The sequence below is a fragment of the Impatiens glandulifera genome, chromosome 7 (assembly GCF_907164915.1).
Source record: "Impatiens glandulifera chromosome 7, dImpGla2.1, whole genome shotgun sequence".
In the NCBI taxonomy this organism is placed as follows: Eukaryota; Viridiplantae; Streptophyta; class Magnoliopsida; order Ericales; family Balsaminaceae; genus Impatiens; species Impatiens glandulifera.
The window spans coordinates 41,675,278-41,697,891 of record NC_061868.1 but is presented as its reverse complement, the minus strand read 5'-3'; the positions used below and the strand labels follow the sequence as shown (position 1 = coordinate 41,697,891).

General features: G+C 30.5%; 5 protein-coding genes across 6 annotated transcripts; 3 read left to right on the top strand and 2 right to left on the bottom strand.

The window, feature by feature from the left end:
- Positions 1 to 1,357: 1,357 nt before the first annotated feature.
- Positions 1,358 to 2,779, bottom strand: LOC124945345 (flavonol synthase 1-like). The gene is made up of 2 exons (XM_047485763.1): positions 1,953 to 2,779; positions 1,358 to 1,866 (listed from the first exon to the last, which is right to left on the bottom strand). Exons 1-2 carry the CDS (start codon positions 2,745 to 2,747, stop codon positions 1,651 to 1,653), a joined length of 1,011 nt encoding a protein of 336 aa, XP_047341719.1. The 5' UTR covers positions 2,748 to 2,779; the 3' UTR covers positions 1,358 to 1,650.
- Positions 2,780 to 3,329: 550 nt separating this feature from the next.
- Positions 3,330 to 5,682, bottom strand: LOC124945197. 2 transcript variants are annotated; one of them, XM_047485588.1, is made up of 6 exons: positions 5,447 to 5,682; positions 4,700 to 5,134; positions 4,523 to 4,600; positions 4,131 to 4,422; positions 3,635 to 4,038; positions 3,330 to 3,566 (listed from the first exon to the last, which is right to left on the bottom strand). In XM_047485588.1, the coding sequence occupies exons 2-6, from the start codon at positions 5,105 to 5,107 to the stop codon at positions 3,351 to 3,353; spliced, it is 1,398 nt and encodes a 465-aa protein (XP_047341544.1). In that variant the 5' UTR covers positions 5,108 to 5,134; positions 5,447 to 5,682; the 3' UTR covers positions 3,330 to 3,350. The 2 variants fall into 2 exon arrangements, with proteins under 2 accessions (XP_047341544.1, XP_047341543.1); XM_047485587.1 differs by having other exon boundaries at positions 4,700 to 5,118.
- Positions 5,683 to 10,662: 4,980 nt separating this feature from the next.
- Positions 10,663 to 11,324, top strand: LOC124910544 (protein SRC2-like). Its single transcript, XM_047451205.1, has one exon. The coding sequence runs from the start codon at positions 10,721 to 10,723 to the stop codon at positions 11,189 to 11,191; it is 471 nt and encodes a 156-aa protein (XP_047307161.1). The 5' UTR covers positions 10,663 to 10,720; the 3' UTR covers positions 11,192 to 11,324.
- A 1,929-nt stretch (positions 11,325 to 13,253) lies between these two features.
- Positions 13,254 to 14,581, top strand: LOC124946035 (oxysterol-binding protein-related protein 1C). Its single transcript, XM_047486588.1, has 2 exons — positions 13,254 to 13,957; positions 14,020 to 14,581. Exons 1-2 carry the CDS (start codon positions 13,649 to 13,651, stop codon positions 14,491 to 14,493), a joined length of 783 nt encoding a protein of 260 aa, XP_047342544.1. The 5' UTR covers positions 13,254 to 13,648; the 3' UTR covers positions 14,494 to 14,581.
- Positions 14,582 to 18,744: 4,163 nt separating this feature from the next.
- LOC124945584 (phosphatidylinositol 4-phosphate 5-kinase 1-like) lies at positions 18,745 to 21,735 on the top strand. Its single transcript, XM_047486040.1, has 6 exons — positions 18,745 to 19,989; positions 20,080 to 20,244; positions 20,318 to 20,483; positions 20,570 to 20,680; positions 20,771 to 21,195; positions 21,284 to 21,735. The coding sequence occupies exons 1-6, from the start codon at positions 18,896 to 18,898 to the stop codon at positions 21,576 to 21,578; spliced, it is 2,256 nt and encodes a 751-aa protein (XP_047341996.1). The 5' UTR covers positions 18,745 to 18,895; the 3' UTR covers positions 21,579 to 21,735.
- The last annotated feature ends 879 nt before the right edge of the window (positions 21,736 to 22,614 follow it).

Here is a 22,614-nt window from a genome sequence, read left to right as displayed (position 1 = left end):
GAAGAGGAAATACATCATAATTTTCTTTTTAGAATCTATTTTGACCCCTCAACTTGATAAATTAATAAAAACTTTCCATCATACTTAACCTTTAATAAAATGAGCAAACATTTGAGCTTTGTTTATTTTTATCATTTGAGGTTTTTTCTAAATGGACAAAATAAATACTAAGGTATATTTTTGTTTTTTTAATTAATTTGTTGGGTTTATAAATAAAATGATATTTTAAAAAAAATATTTTTGATATTAGTTAAATTATGCATTATAATTGATTAAAGATAGTTTGAGTGACTAAAAAATTTATAATCTAAAAAAATATTTGAGAAAATTCAAAAAATAATATATTTGATATTTATTTTCCAAGATTACGCTTCAAACTATTAAATGCGATTTGAATATTTTAAGATGATATGATTTGTGGGAATAATTGGACATAATTGAATAAAAATAGATTTGGTATTTATTTAAAAAAAAAAAGAAAGGGAACTACGTAAAAAAAAAATTTGAATGTATTTGTGTTTCAAATTTTTTTTTTCAAGATATACACATTACAAACCTTTAAATGTGATTTGAATGCCTTCCAAATAATAGGTAATTTCGGGAATAATAGGAAAAATTGATTAGAGTGTTAGTTATTTTTACAAATGAAATTAGATAAAAAAAAATGAAACAATCAACAAATTCAAAATTGTAACCATTTGATGAATAAACACAACTTTAAGCCTCAAATATCAATTAATTTATTTATTTTTTTAATTGTTTAAACATTTAATTTATTAATTAAAATAATAATAAGCTAATTTAGTAAATCATCTGAAGAAATATCTATTAAAAATTCATATAAATTGATGTATTTTCAAAAATTGACTTATTTAATTTATTTTAAAATTTTCTATTAAAAAAAATATTAAATTTATTTTTTCTTATTTTTTATATTTTTATAACTTCTAACTAAATTACCTAAATAAAAAATATAGAAAATAACATAAAATTTGTTTTTTTTCTCCATTCAATGTCTTTTCTTTTCTCTATTTATTTATATACTTATTAACTAAATTTAAAAAATAAATAAACAAATCATTCTTAGTCCGCTATTTTTTTTAACTAGAATGCTAATACTTAAAAAAAATCCTTATAATTCATTATCTTTGCAAATCAACCATAATCTCTCAAACTAAAAGTAGGGTATGTCTCTACTTGAACCAAAGTTAAAGAATTTAACCAAATATTTCATAATTATTCAAGGACTAAATTGAATTTATAGTCTAGCACATTATGGCCAATGCATTTCTATGGTGGGGATGATTGGGCATTTAGTCACTTTTCCATTGTTTTTTTCCCACTAAAGGAGTTATTGACTAATCAAATCATAATTTTATTTTATTTTATTTTATTTTCTTGGTAAAAAGATACTCTTTTGAGTTATCTTAGCAAACAAGAATGTAAAAAGGATATTCTAATAGATCATTAATTAATTCATCATAAATATGAGATACACTCCTCCATACATAAATAAGGTTAATTCGACCCATAAATAGCATGTTAAGTACCATTTAAAGAAAATGGAACCATGCATCACTACATTACAAAATAAAATAAACTTATAGCCGCCTGCCAGGCTTATTAACTAGTTCCAAATTCATTCATTCCTTACTGAGGAATCTTATTGAATTTCCGATATCGATACTCCGCATACGTTTTGGTTGAATACTTCGCCTTGCGTTCCCCATCGTCGACAAGCTCGGGGACCGGCCCTATAACCGCTTCATGTGGAGGCACCGCGAAAACCGCCCAAGACATCCTTTTTCGTTCCTTATTCACCAAACTCCTATGAAGGACACTCTTGTACTTCCCATTACTCAGCACCTACATGAATCCAATTCTCATTAATCAATTTCCATACCAATTTTCATCTAAAAAGTAAAAAAAAATGAACAATCTTTTTTACTTACCTCAAGTTGATCACCAATATGAACAAAGATTGCATTTGGAAGATAATCAACAGCAACCCAATTAGGTTCATTCCAAACTTGTAAACCAGGGACATCATTCGGGACCAACAACGTTAAAGCAGACATGTCGGTATGAGGTTCGACTCCTAAAGCAAGCTCTGGTTGTGGGCATGGAGGATACATGTTGATCTTCATTTCAAGTTCAATCTTTTCATCACCAAGATGTGTTTTCAACACCTTCTTTTCCAAACCCAATCCTTCAGATAAAAGCTCAAGTATCACATCAGTTAATCTAACCAGCTCTTCATTATACTCCTCTGTTACAGTCCTGTAAGAACTAGGGTTCTTGGGCCAGAAATCATAATTAACCCTAGAAATTGGACACATAATATGAAAGAAATAATCAACCCATTCAAGTTTCTCATCAAGATTCTTCGTCATCTTTGTTCCATACCCATCAAACTTCCCATTTGCAGGGTCGTTAGCATATTTCTCCTTTTCCTCTTGTGATAGCCCGAAGAACTCTTCTCCGACTTCTTTAAGCCGTTGGATGAGCGGCGCCGGTATACCGTGGTCGGTCAAGAGGAAGAATCCCCATTTGATTGCAGCGTCTGACATTTCCTTGACGACTTCTTCGCGGGGGCCGTCGAGGGAGATTACTGGAACCGTAACTCCCTCGATGGCCTTGGTGTTCTCCGGCCGCTCGTGGAGTGGTCGGATGAACTGAGCCGGTAGCTCGTGCATGGCTCCGGTGGTTGCCATGGCTTGGACTCTCTCTACTGCAATTACCTCCATTATGCTTGGATATGGTGATGTGATGTCAGGGTGTGTGTATTATTATGTTTTGATGATCAATATATTTATACACCTTAATTTAATTAGGTCCTCACGTGCAAAACTCAAACCACCTAATTGAGTAGATTCAAAAATGAATAGATTTAAAAATTTATAAGATTTATCAAAAAATTCAATTCAACCTTTATGTTTTTTTTGGGAAAATTCAACCTTTATGTTGACTGTTAGCTAAATGGGGTAGGTCTGTTAGGTGTAGTCATGTTTAGAAAATATAGTTTGATAAGATATAAATATTTTTACATATTAATAAAATAAAATAAAAGAATATATAAATGTTAATAAAAAAAATTAAAATTATATAAATATTGTATCACACATTTATTAAATTTTATGTTAATTTAAAATATAAAACCCTATAGCTTACTTGATTAAAATAGAATATTTATGTAGTTTGGTTGTTGTCGATTCGCACGTTGACAACCCAACCTGTTTAACAAAGCGGGTTGTGCATTGTAATGCGAGCGAGGACCCAGTTATTTGAGAAAAATGTGTTTCTTAGGTATATTAGTTGTTGAAAACTGAGAAGAATTATATCCTGTTTAACTAGTATTTGTTGATCCAAACAGGGACAGAATATATGAGGGTTCCCAAGACAAAAGAAACAAGAATGGTGGTTGTGGCATAGACATACGCCCTCCAAGGATGTTTGCTTACTCTCATTGCATGAAACTCTGCAGCAAACGTAGAAACCGTGCTCAGACAACCCATCAACCCGAACTGGAATCCACTCGCTATCGTCTCGCAATTCTTCGTATTAACCTACATGTTATAAACCAACTTCAACATACCACCAAAACATACGAATATTCAAAATTAACAAAGCTTACCACTTTTTTCATAGTTGCAAGAGCTGCCATAATGCAAGCTGCTGAAACATTGGCAATTAGAGTTCCAAATGGAACCCATTTCAAGGTTCTTGATTTCCCTATTCCTCGACCATTAAATCTGGCTAGAAACCACCTTATCCACACGCCAACAGGTCCAACAAGGCAAGCCAGCCAAAGTTGTGCTCTACTGCCACCATTATGAAACTCATTCCTCTCAAGTGACCCACTTATACTCCATAAAGTTGCCAATATGACTGAAAACATCACCATCAGTACCAATCGGGACCTGTAACCGCCCTCCATCTTCCATTTCCTCTCGAAATCGAACCTTTTCATCAGGATCCATCTCAACCCCTCAGCTGTCTCCACACCAAAGATAATGGAGTAGGCCACAAGAAATAAACCTGCAGCCGCAAACAGACACAAATAAAAACATGAATCTCTCAGAATTAAACTTCTTATTGTTTATGTTTCTGTATCTGGGAATATGGTTTACCTATGACACAACCAAGCACGGAGAAAACCCAACGGCCTTCAACACTGAGTTCGATCATTTTCTGGTTCCAGCCACTAAAGGTAGTGAGGCTTCCTAAGTAACCAGTGGTCAAGCCAATCTGAATATGCTCGGAAAATCTGGCGATATCTTGTTTAAAAATCACACCGAACCACCCCATCAAGAATGACCCGACCATATTTGAAGGAAGATCCAAATACATATAACTGTGATCACTAGTAGCACCAATCTCCCCAGGCCCAAATAATTTTTGCAATAAATATCTAGTTAAAACCTGCACAAGAATATGCAGCTAACCAAGTTAATTTTTCACTAAAAAGTTCAATGGAGTCATTTCCATTCTGCAACCAGTTTGCAAGCTAGATAGGAATTACCCCAAGAATCCCAAAACTGGCAAGATGAACTAGGCACGAAACATATTCCACTAGCCAAGGCAATTTTTTCTCACTTTCCTGCATTAAATAAACAGGCACATAACACAAGTTTAATTGCCTCTATGCATTTCCAAACAATTTTAACAAAAGAACAAATAAATTTGTGAAGATACCCACTAGCTTTTGATCACTAGAGCTAACGATATTATACGTGGAAAGGGATGCAGTTATATCCTGGGCCAATGGGGACACGGGTGAGGCATTGCTTGACAAGTTGGGATCCTGAGATCGAAACCTGAAAGATTGTAGAAGAGCATCCTCTGGAATTGGAACAGCAGATCCACTTTCAATTGAATTGTCAATAGAATGAGATGGAAATCTACCACTTCCTATGGATCTACTACCAAGAAGAGCCCTGTCTCCAATATCACCGGCTTCTGATACACTTTCATTTTCCATGTCTTCATCATCACAAGGATGAGAAGTGCCAGATAAGATCAACGAGCGTCTGGTCAATGAAGAAGACCTACTACTGATTGTTCTATCCAAAGATTCATTGATTCTGTTGGATTGGAAGCCATCCATCTCCAAAAACACTGTTTCAAAAAATGGCTAAAATGAAACATGTTTGAGTTGAATTAGCAAAGAACAGATAACTATTTTAGGTCATTTGCAAAAAATCATCATCATAAAGGCAAATCAAGCAATATAAAATTGCAATGAAGTCAGAAGATTTGTCTTCCACTAACAAATCTAGGGTTAAAAAGGTGCCCTGCCCACTAAAAAAAATATTAAATTTAGGGTTGGTTGCCTTTTCTTGTAAAGATAAAAACACTACATGTTCATAATCAACGCAGTCTAAGCTTAACAGCATGCAAGAGTGCAAAAGTATCAACAAAACCTAAATGAACTTTTCTTGCATACCTCTAAGGAATCAGGAAAATGAAGGCGATCTTAAATCCATCAGATTAAACGCTATCGCATCGTTCATTTCGATCGGTAGAGCCGAACGCTCCATTCCTTTCTAATTGGAGCCGTTTCGGCTGGTGATTTGGTAAGCAACTTTTCAATCGACAGTGTAAAGCATGCAAAAAAAGAAGAATTTCTCGAAAATCATGCAAATTTTCTGCCGGAAAATAAAAGTCAGCATACAGTTTCTTCACCGGTGGAACAGGAAGATGAAAATCCCGATCTTGAGAAAGAAGAAGAGATAATAGTTATTTTACTCCCTTGACTTCTATCAAAGTCTTATTTTACTCCCTATATTCTATTTTTTCTCATATTCTTCATTGAACTATAAAAAGTCTTATTTTTTCTGATAATAGTTTGCTATTTTTTTAGCATTGATTATTTTCTGAAATTCTTTTTGTAATTAGTATACATTGATTTGTTATTTTCACTAAGAAAAAAAATGAATTGTAAATATTTTTTGAAGTGATTTAACTAAAAAAAACGTAAGGGTACAACAAAATAATTAAAATTCAAACGAAAAATGTGGTAAACAAAAACCGTTCAACTATATCGAAAGTGTTTTTCAGACCATGCATCACATTATACGAAGAAAGATTAATTGAGCGGGTTTTTAGTATCTTGATTATTGATAAAAATAGATAGCATAGAGTCAATTATTTTTTGTGACCATATTTTATTTCATTGTGCGTTTACTTACATGGTATGTGGGAGATGGAGACTTAAACAACTTAACAAAATTTGTTCAAATTAACAATAATCTTCATTCTTTAATGTTATTGAATAAGATGTGGAGCATTTTTTGGCTGTTAATTTTTTATTTATCTTCATTTCTATCTATTATAATTTTCTCTTGAAATATTGTTGTTTGAATTGCAATATATGTATATATATTGATACACTTGATTAATACAAAAAAAAATGGGGCAAAGGATTAAGTATGTAGCCCGCAAACACACACTTAATCATTTAACCAGACGCAGAACTTGCCGCCTAACAGGCTCAAACCCAGGAACTTAGGGTTGGTATCCACCTCTTTTTATCGCTAGACTAGAAGAGGGGATCACTTGATTAATACAAGTTTTAAGTAAAAAAAAAAAATTACAAAAAAACAAACTTTTTAACAGAGACATTAATTTGAACATTTTTTTAAACCTTCAGTACTGTTTTAGAGACAAATAACTTAAGGTCCCATATCTTAGTAGGTGCAATTTTTATATTCCACAATATATATATATATATATATATATATATATATATATATATATATATATATATATATAAAACAAATAATTGAGGGCCTAATTAACATAGAATATACAATTGAAGTAACAATAATAATATATCCATCCATTTGATCAAGTTTCTGACTGAAAATTGTTGAGCTTTTGGTGGATGAGAGTTAATAGAGAAGAAGATAGGGTTGTTGTTTGGTGACCTATCATCAAGATATTCATTTTTCACATATTACTTTATCAACTTTAATATGAATTATTAATTGTCTTGTTTTGCACTTGTTTTAACCATCGGAAAAGTCTCAATGAATGAAAATGAAATGGAAAATATATTCTACTATACATTTTCCAAATTTATAAAAAAAAAAAATATGCGTTAAGTGTGATAACTCAAAGAAATAGACCTTCTAATTATCTAGTTATACTAATTAAATTAGAGATTGAAACTACAAATTAATGTAACAAAAAAAAATCAAATTAGAATTAGGGGGTATATTCTTAGTGTAAAATATCATAAAAACATGCATTTAGAGCTCATTTGATATGGTTTTCTGTTTTTTTTTATTTTATTTATCTAGTGTTTTAAAAAAATCTCCATTTATAATGTTACTATCATTTTAATCATCAAATTATTAATTTTATCAAATAAAATACTAAAATGTTTTAACTTTATTTTTATTAAATTAAAAAGACATTTTAGAAATTAAATTGATTGAAACCCTAGCTAAATAACATACATTTTTTAAAGAATAATTTTTTATTTTTTATAATTCACCCCCGCATTTTATCTTACTAACCACTGATACAATGTTAATATTTTTTTTTTTTTTAAATGTTGATACAATTATAATTGGTAGATAATAATTTTATTTTTTTAACTAGGGTTAAGCCTATATATTACAACATTCTTTATAAGTAGTACGTTTGTTTAAACTATGGTTCCCTAATTAACTTTAATGGTATACAAAAACAAATAAAGTGAGGCAAAATTAGGTAACTTTTATATTCACTAAAGAATCTTTCAACAACCATTTGTGTATGGATAATATAAACATTTCCTTAAAATCCTTGATTGATTGCTTACCCTAACTAGTTAATATTGAATTATCAGTTAGTCAAAAATTAAATTAAATATTATTTGAACATCAAAATCAACATGTCCAAACAAACAATAAGGTTATTTTTAAACATTTTAGGCAATTCAAATTCCAAACCACCATGGGACACTCTTTCATTTTTCAAGTGAGAAAACAACCATTACATGACTAAATGGTTCAATTTATCAACTTCAATAATAAAATACTTTAAAAAAACAATATTAAATGTAAAGAATAATTTAATCAATTAAAATTTCAAATAAAATTATAAGCTGAAAAACTAGTTCTAAAGAAGAAAAAAAAAGTAGATAAAATTTATGTTTTTAAAACAATTAAGACCTCTTTCACATTTTAAAGTTTGACTAGAACTCTTCATGAAACAAAATTATTGTTCTTAAAATATGCAATAATTTGGTAAATTACTTGAAATAGTTGTTTAATGAAATATTATTGGCTTATTTCAAAGCAATAGAACGAAAAGACCTAGACTTTAGACTTTTCTTTTATAATTTACATCATTATCAAGATGGGGTCTTTTTTCTTATTTAAATTTTAAATAACTGATCATCAATTAAAATATTAAAATAATTTATATTTTTTTAATTAATTTTATTATATACTAATACTATTTTAAATATTTTTATTCAATAATTTAATTTTTCATAACTTTAATTTGAACAAAAACATTTATAAAACTCAATTAATTCCAATCCAAACAAGGCTTTTGTTTAAAAAAAAATGAGTACAATTAAATTCTTGAACTGAGGCAATGATTAATTAAATTGTTAAATGAACATTAATGTTTTGTTCCATTCAAAGAAATATATTAATAAATTAAATAATTTTTTGTTTTTTAAAACATTGCTAAAGTCTTCTATCAACATTGCTAAAGTCTTCTATCAACATTGCTATCAATAATTAATAATTAACTTACCGTGAAGGAAAGCATCTCTAATATTTGGGCTGGACACTTTCCTCTTAATTTAAATTATATAATTAGTTGTTTTTCTCATATATATTAGAATTAATAAAATAAAATATGTATATATACTACTATATATACCCAATGCTATAAGATTTTTTAATCTCAAGATATATACAGGGAGCTCGATCATGCATAATTCAAATTTTTCTTATGGTTTTGAGTAAATGTCATTTTACATAAATAAGAGAATTTTAGAAAATCTCATAGCTTTTGAATATTGATTAAAATTCTTAAAAATTGACATTTAAAGTAAACATTTGTAATTTTCAAGGTAAATAACATTGATTAACAAAGTTATTTTTCAACTATTGAAATCAGGCTCGAAGATCTTGCTAGGAAACTCAATGAATTATACTGGTGGCTGGGAACTCTAAGCCGGCTAGGTGAATCGTTCTCACACAGAACGAAAGTTTTGACTTTGACTGTGACATATGTTATGTTTCGATTAGAATAGTTGACTTTGATATGTTGTGTTACCATCGATTTTATTGTGTAGAGTCAATTTCGTATATATACATCTTCTTTTAAAAAAAAACTCAAAAATTTTGAGTTTTTAAAGCAAAATTTTGTTAAAATATCCAAATCAATAATGTTATTTTGAAAATTAGTGTTTATAAGTTACCACTATCAACATGTTCAACTATAATCTCATTTGAATCGCAATTGAAGCCTTTGATATTGTTAAGTACCATGTCTACATTGTTAAAAAGTTGACTTAATTTTCTAATAGGTATATTTTATGCAAAATGTTACATATAATGTCCTATTGGTTATATTAATATTGATGATCCAAAATAAAATAAAAAATATTTGTTATGTTTTTGATAAAATTTATATTGATTTATAAAAATAATTTGAATTATAATATTTAAACAAAATAAAAATTGAATAATTATTATTTATTTGAAAATAATCCGAAAATGAAAATGTATAATTTAATAATTATTCATAAAATAATTAATGTTATATTAAAAGAGGTATTAACAATAATCAAACTATAATTAAATAATAATAAATTATGATTAAAAGGTAAAAGAAACTATTTTTAACCTAAGTTAGAGTTTTGATTAGGTTGGGTTTATTATTCATTGCCCTCTTATTAATTAATCAGATAACTTATACATATGTTCATAGTTTCCGTTTTCGGATTATTGAATTTTTATTGTTCGAAAATCGACCAAATTTGAATTTGATTTTATATTTTAAAACTTTTTTAAATATATATATAATAAATTATATATAATTATTTATTTATTTTTTTGAGAATGCTGGTTTCCGCTCCGACTAATTCTCACGTGCCCGCAAACACATTTAACCATTTAATCAGACGCATAATTTGCCGAATGATAGACTCGAAACCATGACCTGAAGGAGGTCGGAGATATCCAACTTTTTTTGTCGTAGACTAAAAAATAAGATATATAATTAAAATAAATAATAAAAAAATAAATTCGGATTTGGTTTATATCTAACTTGAAAATTAAATCAAAATCGTATTTAAATTTGAATTTGTGTAAATTTCTATTCGAAAACAAAAAATAAATTCAAATTTTAATTCGGTCCGACCAAATAACATTAAACATGCTCATCAGTTGACATCACTCAAATACATTAATATAGACTGAACCTTTCTCAAAATCAACTCAGTAAATATTATTAAAAAAAACAATAAACCAAACCAGCTCTTAAGAAAGATTCTAAAAGAATATTATTTATTTCTAAAAAATAATATTATTATTTGACTTAATCGAAATATACACAACTTCTTAGCAACTTGACAGCTAAAATTGTATATATATAATTGGGATTTATGAGTTTTATATATATATATATATAAATCCGTACCAACCCTTTTACACTTCATATTGGTAAGTTGTAAGAGAGAGAAAGGAGAGAGAGAGAGTAGTGGATAATGGATTGCCGGAAATTCGACATAACCTTGATAGCAGCAAACGATCTAGAAGTGGTCCGAAAAGTATTCAAGATGAAAGTACACGCGCGTATTTCAATCGGGTCAAACCCAGAAACAGAGAAATGGACTCCACCGGACAAGCACGGCGAGGCAAACCCGGCATGGAATTACACGGTGAAGTACACGATCGGAGAAGCCATGGTTCGTCACTACGGGACCATGTTGGTCATAAAACTGTACTGTCGGAGAAAACTTGGAGACAAGTACGTTGGGGAGATTCACGCGCAGATGAAGGATCTGTTTGAACACGCGCAGATGTACGGAGGTAGCGCCTCCGTATGTTATCCGGTTCAGAAAGGGTCGGTTAATTCGAAAGGAGAGTTAAGGTTTTCGTATAGGTTTGGTGAATGTGTTAGCGTTGACACAATGCTGTTAGCTGAAGGTATTGCTGATTGGGCTAAGTGTATGTAATTAATCATTTAGTCAACTCTTGATCATCATCATCATAGGTTTATTGTTTGTTGTTTATTTAACAAATGTTTTCATTTCTTTCTTTCTTTCTTTCTTGATTGATTATGTGCTTATCTTCTTGTTTTTAATTGAAATTAATTAAGATATATGATCAATGTAATTATAGACTCTTTGATTTGTGCATCTCTTTAGATCTCATCTCAACCAAATTTTATTAATATTTTATAATCTTAATCTGAAATATATAAAGTCGTTGGGCAAGTCAATACTAGGAAAGAAGGGAAAACTTATGTAATTTAATTTTCCTCATAGACAACAAAATCTTTAAAGATCTAATATAAAAAAAATATGAAAGATTTTAAAAGAGGAGGGTTTTTCAGAGTTTCAGTGCAGGTATATCTAGAAACTAAATATGATTATTTAATGACTATACAACTATAAACCTCAATGATTTTAGCAAAGGAACAAAAAATATGGATTATTAATTATGCAATGACAAGAAAATCATGATTATGACAAGTCACAATTTCTATTGATGATAGGGATAATAATGAGACGAAAGACTTAGAATAAAATTATTAGCTAAGGATAATCATACGTTAATCTAGCTTTATTCATAAAAAAGTTACCACATCTTTCAAATAATATATTGTAAATTTATATGCATTAACTCCCCTTCTTTTTTTTTCTTTTTTTTTTATCATTTTTTGCATCTAGAACTCAAATGTGTTGAATATATTGTATATTTATTAATGGGACCTATAAAATATATTATTTAATAAAACACACCATGAAAATATGAAAATGTTTTGTAATGTTAAAAATAAATAAAAATATAAGATAACTTAAGTGACAATTTTTTTAAAAAAAAGATTAAAAATTTACTACCATGATAATCATTACTCTAACTAGCATGTATTCCGTGTATTTGCACGAGTAATAATATAAAAAATTGTGAAAAAATATTACGGTAAAAATGTTATAGCAATTTTAATTTTATTTTTAACCGTTTTAAGTTTATGGGCGGGTCAACCCACAATCCGACTCAAGTATCCATTTACTCTCACATTGCAGAACGATCTCTAAAATAATTGATACAGTTTGATTCTTCAACTCAATTAGTTTGACCTTTAGAGTCCACTTTTTTTCAATACTACGAGTAAAAAGGAAAATGTAAAGACTACCATTAAAGTAGTCAGACGAGACTTACTATATCCATATGAATTATGTCTCATATTTCTATAAATATGATGTAATTTTTCTATTATTGCTTACTAATAATAGTTAAAACTATAGTGTAAAGTCAAAAGAGAATTATGACCGATTAAAAACTATTGATAAATCACCGTGTTCATCAAATTTAGTGTTGAATTTAAAATATAAAGTGTTTTTAGCTTAGTTGGTTAAAGGGTTTTACTTGTTTTGTTATGTTACGAATTCGAACAATACTTATAACATTTTTAATTTTATTTTTAACCGTTTTAATTTCATGGGCGGGTCAACCCACAATCCGACCCAAATATTAATTTACTCTCACATATATATTCAAATTAACCACATCTCTCAACCCGACAATTCGAACCCTTTAAAAAATAAATAAATATATATATATATATATATATATATATATATATATATATATATATATATATATATATATATATATATATATATAAGTCATTTTAAATTTAATATTGATTTTTTGTTAGGACAGTTGTAAAAATCATTGTCTAAAATATTTAACTGAATTTTGTTTTTCATCATTTTTAATATATAAATATATATCACTAACAAATTAATATAAAAAATAAATAAATTTGAACCAATTTATAATTAAATTTTTAATTATATAGTAGTAACAAAATAAATGTTTATTGATAATTTTACTTTAAATATGAATTATCTATATTTTTAATCAAATATTTTATTCAAATATTAATTCAAATGAAATATTATTAAAAATAATAAGATATCTTGTCCAACTCCGGTGGTATGAATTTGAATTGGTAGAGAGAAATAAAGTTTGTTAGACGGTTCTAACTAACGGCCTAGCTATAACAGATAGCATTTCCAACTCCGGTCCGGTCCAAAATCTACATTTAAGAGCTTCCCACCAACTGCCTTATTCGGCCGGTTATATCTCATGATTCACAGCCTCGCTTCCTCGCCGGCGACCGACGACCGGCGTATAATCGTTAACTGCTCTCTGCCTATCGTTCTCTCTCTATACTATATATATACTGTCTATAGATATTTGCTAGATTTCATCGCCACAAAGCGTCATTTCCTCCTCCATTTGCGGTCAGCCGGACAATAACCGTCCATTTCCGGATAGATTTCGTCCACCAGATCTCGTCTTCATAAGAAGGTACCTTGCGGTTATCATTTCGCATTCGTTCTTCTGCGTCCTCAACTAATCACCATCAGAATACGTGACAAGTTCGGGGAATCTCCGGCATGGCTTCGGAGAAATTATACGCCGATGTATCGGAGATTCCGTCTAGGATAGAAGAAGAGAAGGTGAATGAGATTGCGATTGATGGAATTTCAGGTGTTTTATATAAAAGGAAGAATTTCGGAAGAGGCTGGCGTCCTAGATGGTTCGTTTTGAAAGACGGCGTCGTATCGTATTATAAGATCCGTGGAGCGGATAAAGTATCGCCTGAAAACGCAAGAGGATCTAGAATCATCGGCGAAGAATCTCTCCGGAGAGTTTCTTATCGTCAGATTCTTCCTCCAAAGCTAATCGGTGAAATTCATATCAAGGTATGTTAATTGTGATTCTTAAATGTGATTCCAAAATGTGATTTGTTATATATGATGATTAGGTTTCGTCGATTCATGAGAGTAAATCGAGTGAGAAAAGGTTTACAATCTTCACGGGTATAAAGAAAATGAATCTGAGAGCAAAGACATTGGAAGATAGAACGGCATGGGTGGAAACATTAAGAGCTGCCAAGGATATGTTTCCAAGGATATCAAATCTTGAATTGATGGCTCCTGTTGAAAACTCGGTTGTATCAACTGAAAAGCTTAGGATGAGATTAATGGATGAAGGAATGAGTGAAGAGATGATTAGGGAAAGTGAAAGGATAATGAAAAGTGAGTATACAGCATTGCAGAGTCAGCTTGTGATGCTGAAACAGAAGCATTGGGATCTCCTTACATCTCTGCAACAGCTAGAAGTTGAGGTAATGAATAGAAGAAAAAACCATTCCAACAAAATCTCATCTTCTTCTTCTTCTACAGATAAAGTATTAGAATTGCCTAGAGTAACTGGATTGATGCTTGTAGGCTTGTAATTCTCTTTTTCAAACTCTCTTCTTCTCAATTTTCATGTACATATGTTATATATATTGTCTGATCAATGGGTCTAGACTATTATGTTTTCTTTGGTATCATGTTTCCCATGTCTAACCTCTTCTCCACATTTAAAACGAATTAAGTCGAACTCGGGATAAAACCGAAATCATTCTATCTTATAAAAGATAAATAATAGAGAACATAAATAATATGACAAGAAAGATGACAGGAACACATCCCATATCATTTCTCATTAAAAAAATATATATATTATGAAAATATCATCCTATATACTAGGATTAATAAGTTCTTCATACTAGTATAATACAATACCATAATCTTATGAAATTGCATAAGATACTATTAATGTGTGCCAATAGTGTTCTTAATAGACTAAATATCTAGAATCTTCTGTTCTGATTTAAAACAGCTTAGTTGATGTTGAGGTGATGTCGAGATCATGACCAATAATATAGTACCATAATCTTATAAAAATGCATAAGAGACTATTAACACTAAATGTCTTGAATCTCCGATTCTCACTTAAAACAACATAAGTTGATGTCGAGATCATGACTAATAATATAGTACCATAATCTTATAAAAATGTACAAGAGACTATTATTGTGTGCTAATAGTGGTTTCCAAGAGACTAAATATCTCGAATCTTCGATTCTGACTTAAAACGGTTAAAGTTGATGTTAAGATCATTACCGATAATATTGTTCCATAATCTTATAAAAATGCAAAAGTGACTATTAATGTGTGAAAAAATGGTTCCTAAAAAATTAAATGTCTATTATTTCCAATTCTGACCTAAAACATATTAAGTGAAAGTCAATATCACCTAAAAGTCAATATCACCTAAATATATATATATTGAAAACATCATTCTATATAAGATTAATAAGTTCTCCATACTAGTGTAATAGAATACCATCATGGATTCTTTCCAAATCTAGAAACTCAATATATTGAGATTCTTTAATAAAATGAGGAAAGGGTGTGGTGTTCTTTTTTCTGGGCCCAAACGAAAACCACAAAATCTTTTAGGGCCCAAAACATGGAGAATCTAAAATCTTTAAGCCCCCACTATTCTCTCTAATTCATGGTTACAACATTGAATTGAAGGAGACAATAACATTCATATGTGTTTTGCAAAGAAAAGTATTCATGAATGCATGTGGAATTGTGGATTGTGGGGGACTCTTTGTATTCACTCATTTCATTCTATTCATTATTTCATGATATTTAATATTGTTTTCTATTAATATATATAAATAAAACATAATTATTCACATATTATTGGAAAATGTCACATTCTCAACTATATTTGTCTGGGGTTTGTTAGTTTTGTGTTTATTTGAATAAACTTTAGATATCCCTTGAATTGTTTTGAATAAAAAAATAAAAGTATGATATTTTACTTAATAAATTGACTCATATTAAAACTCAACCTAATAAGGTCTTCTTGGACCTTATTTGAGTTGTATAAATCATTAAATCTCATCATTAAATGACTCATTATTCATACATTGTCATTTCATTATTTAGATCAATAGATTTATTTATTAAAATATTTTTTAATTATTTTTATTAAATATTAATACCTCATGAATCTTTACAAAAATTTTAACATTTACAATTAGTTTTTTTTAAACATTGGTTTCGCTTTTTTTTTATTGGGTGCAATTAATCTCACGGGTAAAACACATAGCCCGCAAACACACTTAATCATCTAGTTGGACGCAAAATTTGTCGTCAGACGGGCTCGAACCCGTATTCCCGTATTCCCACACACCATGACTTAGTGGATAATATTATAATGAGTTGATAATAGCAATAATATGCTTGTCATTTTCCAGTGTATATCTCATTTGAGCATTCCCACAGACACACCAAGACTTAGTGGATTATATAAGAGGAAACATCACAATTCATTTTTCACTTAAATTAATTCTTATTAAAAATGAATATAATATTATAAAAAAATCTTATCATATCTCTGTTGCATGTTCATTTTCTTCAGCTGAAATAGACATAAATGTATCTATCATGCATGTGTAGCTAGATAAACATTTCTTTTTGTAAAATATGTAAAAGTATTCAAATAAACTATGACCTAACAAGGCCTAATATTTATTGAGAAGATAATATATTTGTAAGGTTGAATCTAGAAATGGGCCTTATAAAAATTGTTGGTCACAAAATAAAGAAAAGTCCAAGATTCGGCTTTGTGGCCCACTTAGAAAATTTGAGGCTCTGGTCAATGCCATATGCAGAAGCAGAAAACCCTAATTTATTCCTTCCCATTCATATGACTTTATCTACTGTCTATTGCGGTTGGATATGGCATCAATCTTTTTCTATCATATCATGAAATTGACACCAACTCAAATTATCACTAACACAAACATCTTCATCATCCATATCCATCATATTGCTATTCAATCATGATTTAAATTCTCGAGTCAAATAATTTTTTTTTGATTATAATTAGGATGTGATACAATTTGTAATCTTTGTTTATAATCTATGTTTTTCGTATGTTTGATGACTACTAATCAGTTTTTCTTTAAAGTCGTTTGATTGTCATCGTTTAATCATAACTATGATCTGTCTAACTTTGATTATTGACCCTCCCACTTTTGAAATTTTAATGAAATGGTTTTAACCGTTTAAAAAATATAAAATTTGATTATCACTTTAAACGATGTGAGATCAGTAAAATAATCGAACAAAGCTTGGAATAAATCCTACTTTAAAGATACCCGGATAAGAATCATTAGGTCAAGGTTATTGAAGAATATTTCTCATCTTAAGTTGTTCGAATCTATTCTAAAACATAGTCATCATTTCAAATCAAACGACAACAAGTTTGCTTGCGCTTTTTTTTAGGTACATAATAGTTTTAATATAAAAATGAATTTACGATAAAACAAATTAAATAAAATGTAACCCTATCAATGTAGTTCAGTAGTTAGAATCGGCTTAAGAGACAAAAATGTCACGAGTTTTATTTCATCTGAAAACGTTTTAAGTTTAAGGTGGAAATCAAGACGGTAAGTGTCTCTTTTATAATTCCCCCAACAAAAATGTATAAATGAAATAGAAATAAAGCATCTCTAAATGTAAGAAATTAATTAAATAATATAAGTGACATGAAATGAAATGGACCTTAACTATAAAATTAGAATCGGTCCCAATAGAGCACCAATTAAGTAGAGGTTGGCCGTTGTCATTCTTATCTATCTCCATTTTGGAGGCTGAGAATGAAACCATATACTTCAATTATTATTATTATTTTAAAACGCTAGATTTCATTTCTCTAATGCGACTATTTATCACGGATTAACACACAATTCGTAAATTTATTCAACAAATTTATTCAGATGAACGAAACTCACCGTTTGAGTAGCTCGAAATCAGTACCTAGGATATCCATATTATTATTATTGTTGTCCACTTTATAATTTAAAAAAGCAGTTAAGTCTTTGTCTATAGAGACAATCTAGCTTAGCTTATTAGTTATTAATTATTATTATTATTATTATATTTTTATAATAATAATTTTGGCAGCAGCAAAGCTACCTAATTATCCTTAGCCAAACGAATGGTGCAAATCCAAACAGGCCCCCAAGTCTTTTTTTTTTCTTTTTCAAACATTGTATAAGGCTACTTAGTATGCCAGCAAATCAAATAAATACAAATATTATTTATGTATTTAATAATAATGTTCAAATATTTATCTTAAAAAATGACTTCACAATGAATAATACAAAACTCGTTTATTACAGACAAAAATTAAATTGGTCATTCAATGTATTATTATTTTCTTTATTCCATTTTAATCTCATGATAATGGCCTACTTCAAAACCTACCTAGCTTTGCATCATTTTTTAATAAGAAAAAAAAATATTTTACTTTTTAATATACTTTTATGTTTTTTAATTAAATTTTGAAATATATAATAATATAACATTATAAATTAAGATTGTAATCTCTTACTTACTGTAAAGTTATTATGTCCTTTCTTTTAAATATAAAAATAAAACAGATGCGTTAATAAAATATGATTGAAAAGTTATATAAAAATGATTAATTAAGCTAAATTGAATAACATGACAACATAATAAATAATTAAAATAATACCTTAATGACACTTTTTTCCTAATTAATCAAATATTTTTAATTATTATATATATATATATAAGTTATTCTTTTCAGTTACTTCTCCATTCCTGCTTTTCTCTGTAAATTCTCTTACGAATCTAGAGAGATAAAGAGCTTCTGCATTCGCCGGAAATGCTGGTGGCGTTTCAAATTCCGGCGAGGATTGTCAGCTGGTAACGAAGTATAGTGTCCGTACCGTACGAATTACGATCATCCTCTTTAGGAAAATGCCAGAGCCAGTGATGTTATTTGCCGAAGATAAGAAGAAGAACGAAGAGAAGATTGTGCCGGTGATGATTCCTCCGGTGTCCGCGGTTTGTCGCAGCCGATCTCAGGCGGCGACTCGAAGAGTTACACCAACCGTCACTGTCTCCGACGACGCCGGCGCAGTCACTTTAGAGAAACGTCTTCCGAATGGAGATCTATACATAGGAAGCTTCTCAGCAAACGTACCGCATGGATCGGGGAAGTATTTGTGGACCGACGGTTGCATGTATGAAGGAGATTGGAAGAGAGGAAAGGCATCAGGTAAAGGTAAGTTTTCTTGGCCATCTGGTGCTACTTATGAAGGTGAGTTTAAGTCCGGTAGAATGGAAGGATTCGGTACTTTCATCGGTTCAGAAGGCGATACTTACCGTGGTTCCTGGACTGGTGACCGTAAACAAGGTTACGGCGTTAAACACTACGCTAACGGAGACTATTACGAAGGATCCTGGAGAAGGAACTTGCAGGACGGCCATGGAAGGTATGTTTGGAGTAATAGAAACGAGTATGTTGGAGAATGGCGCGGAGGTGTTATCAATGGAAGAGGGACTCTTATTTGGGCGAACTGTAACCGTTACGATGGAAATTGGGAAAACGGAGTGCCGAAAGGGAATGGCGTGTTTACTTGGCCAGACGGAAGTTGCTATATCGGGTGTTGGAATAAGGATATTAACAATGGAAATGCATTGAAAGAATCTAATGGAACCTTTTATCCAGGAAGTAATACGGCTTCAAGTGAAGATCTGAAGAACAATAAAAGTAATTTTGGCCATAAATTTGCATCGCCGTTGTTGGATGAATCGAGAGGAAGCTCGACGGAGAGAAGTTTCCCGAGGATATGCATATGGGAGTCGGATGGAGAAGCTGGGGATATCACTTGCGATATAATCGATAATTTGGAGGTTTCCATGTTCTATAGAGACGGCCCTATAGATGGATTTAGACGGTTTCGTAAAAATCCTTATAGTTTCGATGGTGAGGTGAAGAAACCTGGAGAAATGATTTCGAAAGAACATAAGAATTATGAATTGATGCTGAATCTTCAACTGGGAATCAGGTTATAATCATTTCATATTGTTTTTGTTCTTCATCTGACTTTTATGTTTGTTTGTTTATATATTCCGATTTGTTTGATTATCCCCAACAGACATTCAGTCGGAAAACACGCTTCGATTCTCCGGGATCTTAAAGACAGCGATTTCGATCCCAAGAAGAAATTCTGGACGAAATTTCCGGCGGAGGGTTCTAAGGTTACGCCTCCTCACCAGTCAACAGAGTTCAGATGGAAAGACTATTGTCCAATTGTGTTTAGGTATTATCAATTAGATTCAAAACTTGTTATTCATTAGTTCTGATTTAATGAGATTAGGGTTCTTCATCATCAGACATTTAAGAGAGCTATTCCAAGTGGATCCTGCTGATTACATGCTAGCTGTTTGTGGAAATGACGCCTTGAGAGAGCTTTCTTCCCCAGGGAAGAGTGGAAGCTTATTCTATGTAACCCAAGATGACAGATTCATGATCAAAACAGTGAAGAAATCAGAAGTCAAGGTTTGTATTCTTCTTATTATTATATTATCCTTCCAAGTTAATAAGTTGTTCATCATGATTCATATATTTGATGATGATATCCACAGGTCCTTATTAAGATGCTGTTAAGCTATTATAATCATGTTTCCCAATATGAAAATTCACTAGTCACCAAATTCTTCGGTGTCCATTGTGTTAAGCCAGTGGGTGGTGTGAAGGTATGAAATCAAATCTGTTTATAATCTGAATCTGAATATGAATAGATAATTGAGTTTGAATCCTGAATTGTTTGTTTGTTGGTTTGATAGACGCGATTCATAGTGATGGGGAACTTATTCTGTTCTGAGTATCGAATCCATAGACGATTTGATCTGAAAGGATCCTCTCACGGGCGAACAACAGATAAACAGGAGGAAGAGATTGACGAAACCACCACCCTAAAGGATCTGGATTTAAACTTTGTATTCAGACTGCAGCAAAACTGGTTTGAAGAACTGATGAACCAAATAGAGAAAGACTGCGAATTCTTAGAAGCAGAGAGGATAATGGATTACAGTCTGTTAGTAGGTCTTCATTTCCGCGACGATAATAACAAGACATGTGACAACATGGGTCTCTCCCCGTTCTTCCTGAGAGGCAGTAAAACCGATTCATTTCAAAACGAGAAGTTAATGCGAGGGTGCAAATTCCTCGAGGCTGAATTGCAAGACATGGACAGAGTATTGGCTGGCAGGTAATGGCATTGGCATTGGTAGTATTAATAAAAAGAATGAATTGAGAATGTAAATGTAAATGAAAATTGTTTGTTGTTGTTATTATAGGAAGCCATTGATAAGGCTAGGAGCGAACATGCCTGCGAGGGCGGAGCGGATGGGGAGAAGGAGAAGAAGAAGCGATTATGGGCGGGCGTGGTCGAGAAGTGGTGGGGAGATAAACGAAGTGGTGATATATTTCGGGGTAATAGACATTCTTCAAGATTACGATATTAGTAAGAAAATTGAACACGCATATAAATCGTTACAAGCAGATCCGAATTCGATATCGGCTGTGGATCCGAAGTTGTATTCGAAGAGATTTAGAGATTTTATCGGGAGGATATTTGTTGAGGATGGTTGAGAGCTAGAAGTGGTTTCAATAATATGAATAATAATAATTGTGAAGTGTACAGATTATAGAGGGGGTAAATATTATTGTTACATTTATGAAAGAAAGGTGTTATGTTTTTATGTATTATTATTATTATTGATGAAATGGATGGACCCAATTTTCAAATGGCCACCTTTTTTTTTTCAAATTGCTTTATTTATTTATTTTGGTCCGGGGTAGGGAGGACATAAAAAGAAGAGAAAGGAGATGCGCTGTTCTTTTCTCCTCTTAACTTTATAAACTTCTTTCTTTTGTCCTTCAACCCAAATAGACCCAATTTACCATTCTGTCCCTTCTCTATTATCATTGCCATTCATGGTAAATTATGTATTTATTTATTTATTTATTTAAATTAAAGTATTATAATTAATAATAAATAGTAAAAATAATTCATTATTTGTATCTTCGAATTATATATACATGAATATTATTAACAATTAAAAGGGTAGTATCGTCATTGAGAAAGAAGAGGGTGGGGGGCCCAATTGTGTTATTTTACTGGTGGTATGGCAGATGGTCAAAGTCCAATTGTCGAGACGGGACCAGCTGCTAAGCCTCAACCTCACTGTCATGTAGTAGACTAGAGCGTAGACGATTATTATTATTATTATTAATTTTAATTTTATTTCAGATGATGATGATGGCATGTATGCTCTTTTTGCCGCCATTTCAGAGGGATATCCAATCACATGCTTACAAAACTCACTAGCTAGGCTCTCTTTTTTATTTAAATTTTAAATTTATTTATCTTAAATAACATAAGTTTTTTTTTTATAATTCATGTAAAAAGAATTATTGAGAAGTAATTCAAATAAGACATTAATAAAAAAATTGTTATAACATAATAATGGATTGTGTGAACTTCATAAAACTAAAAAAAACATTTATAATTTTTCAAGTTTATATTAAACTCAGTTCAGTTTTGAAATGATTCTGGTTCTTAAAATAAAAACAATATTATTCTTCAATATTTACAAAATGAATTTCATAAAAAAAATAGTTTGAT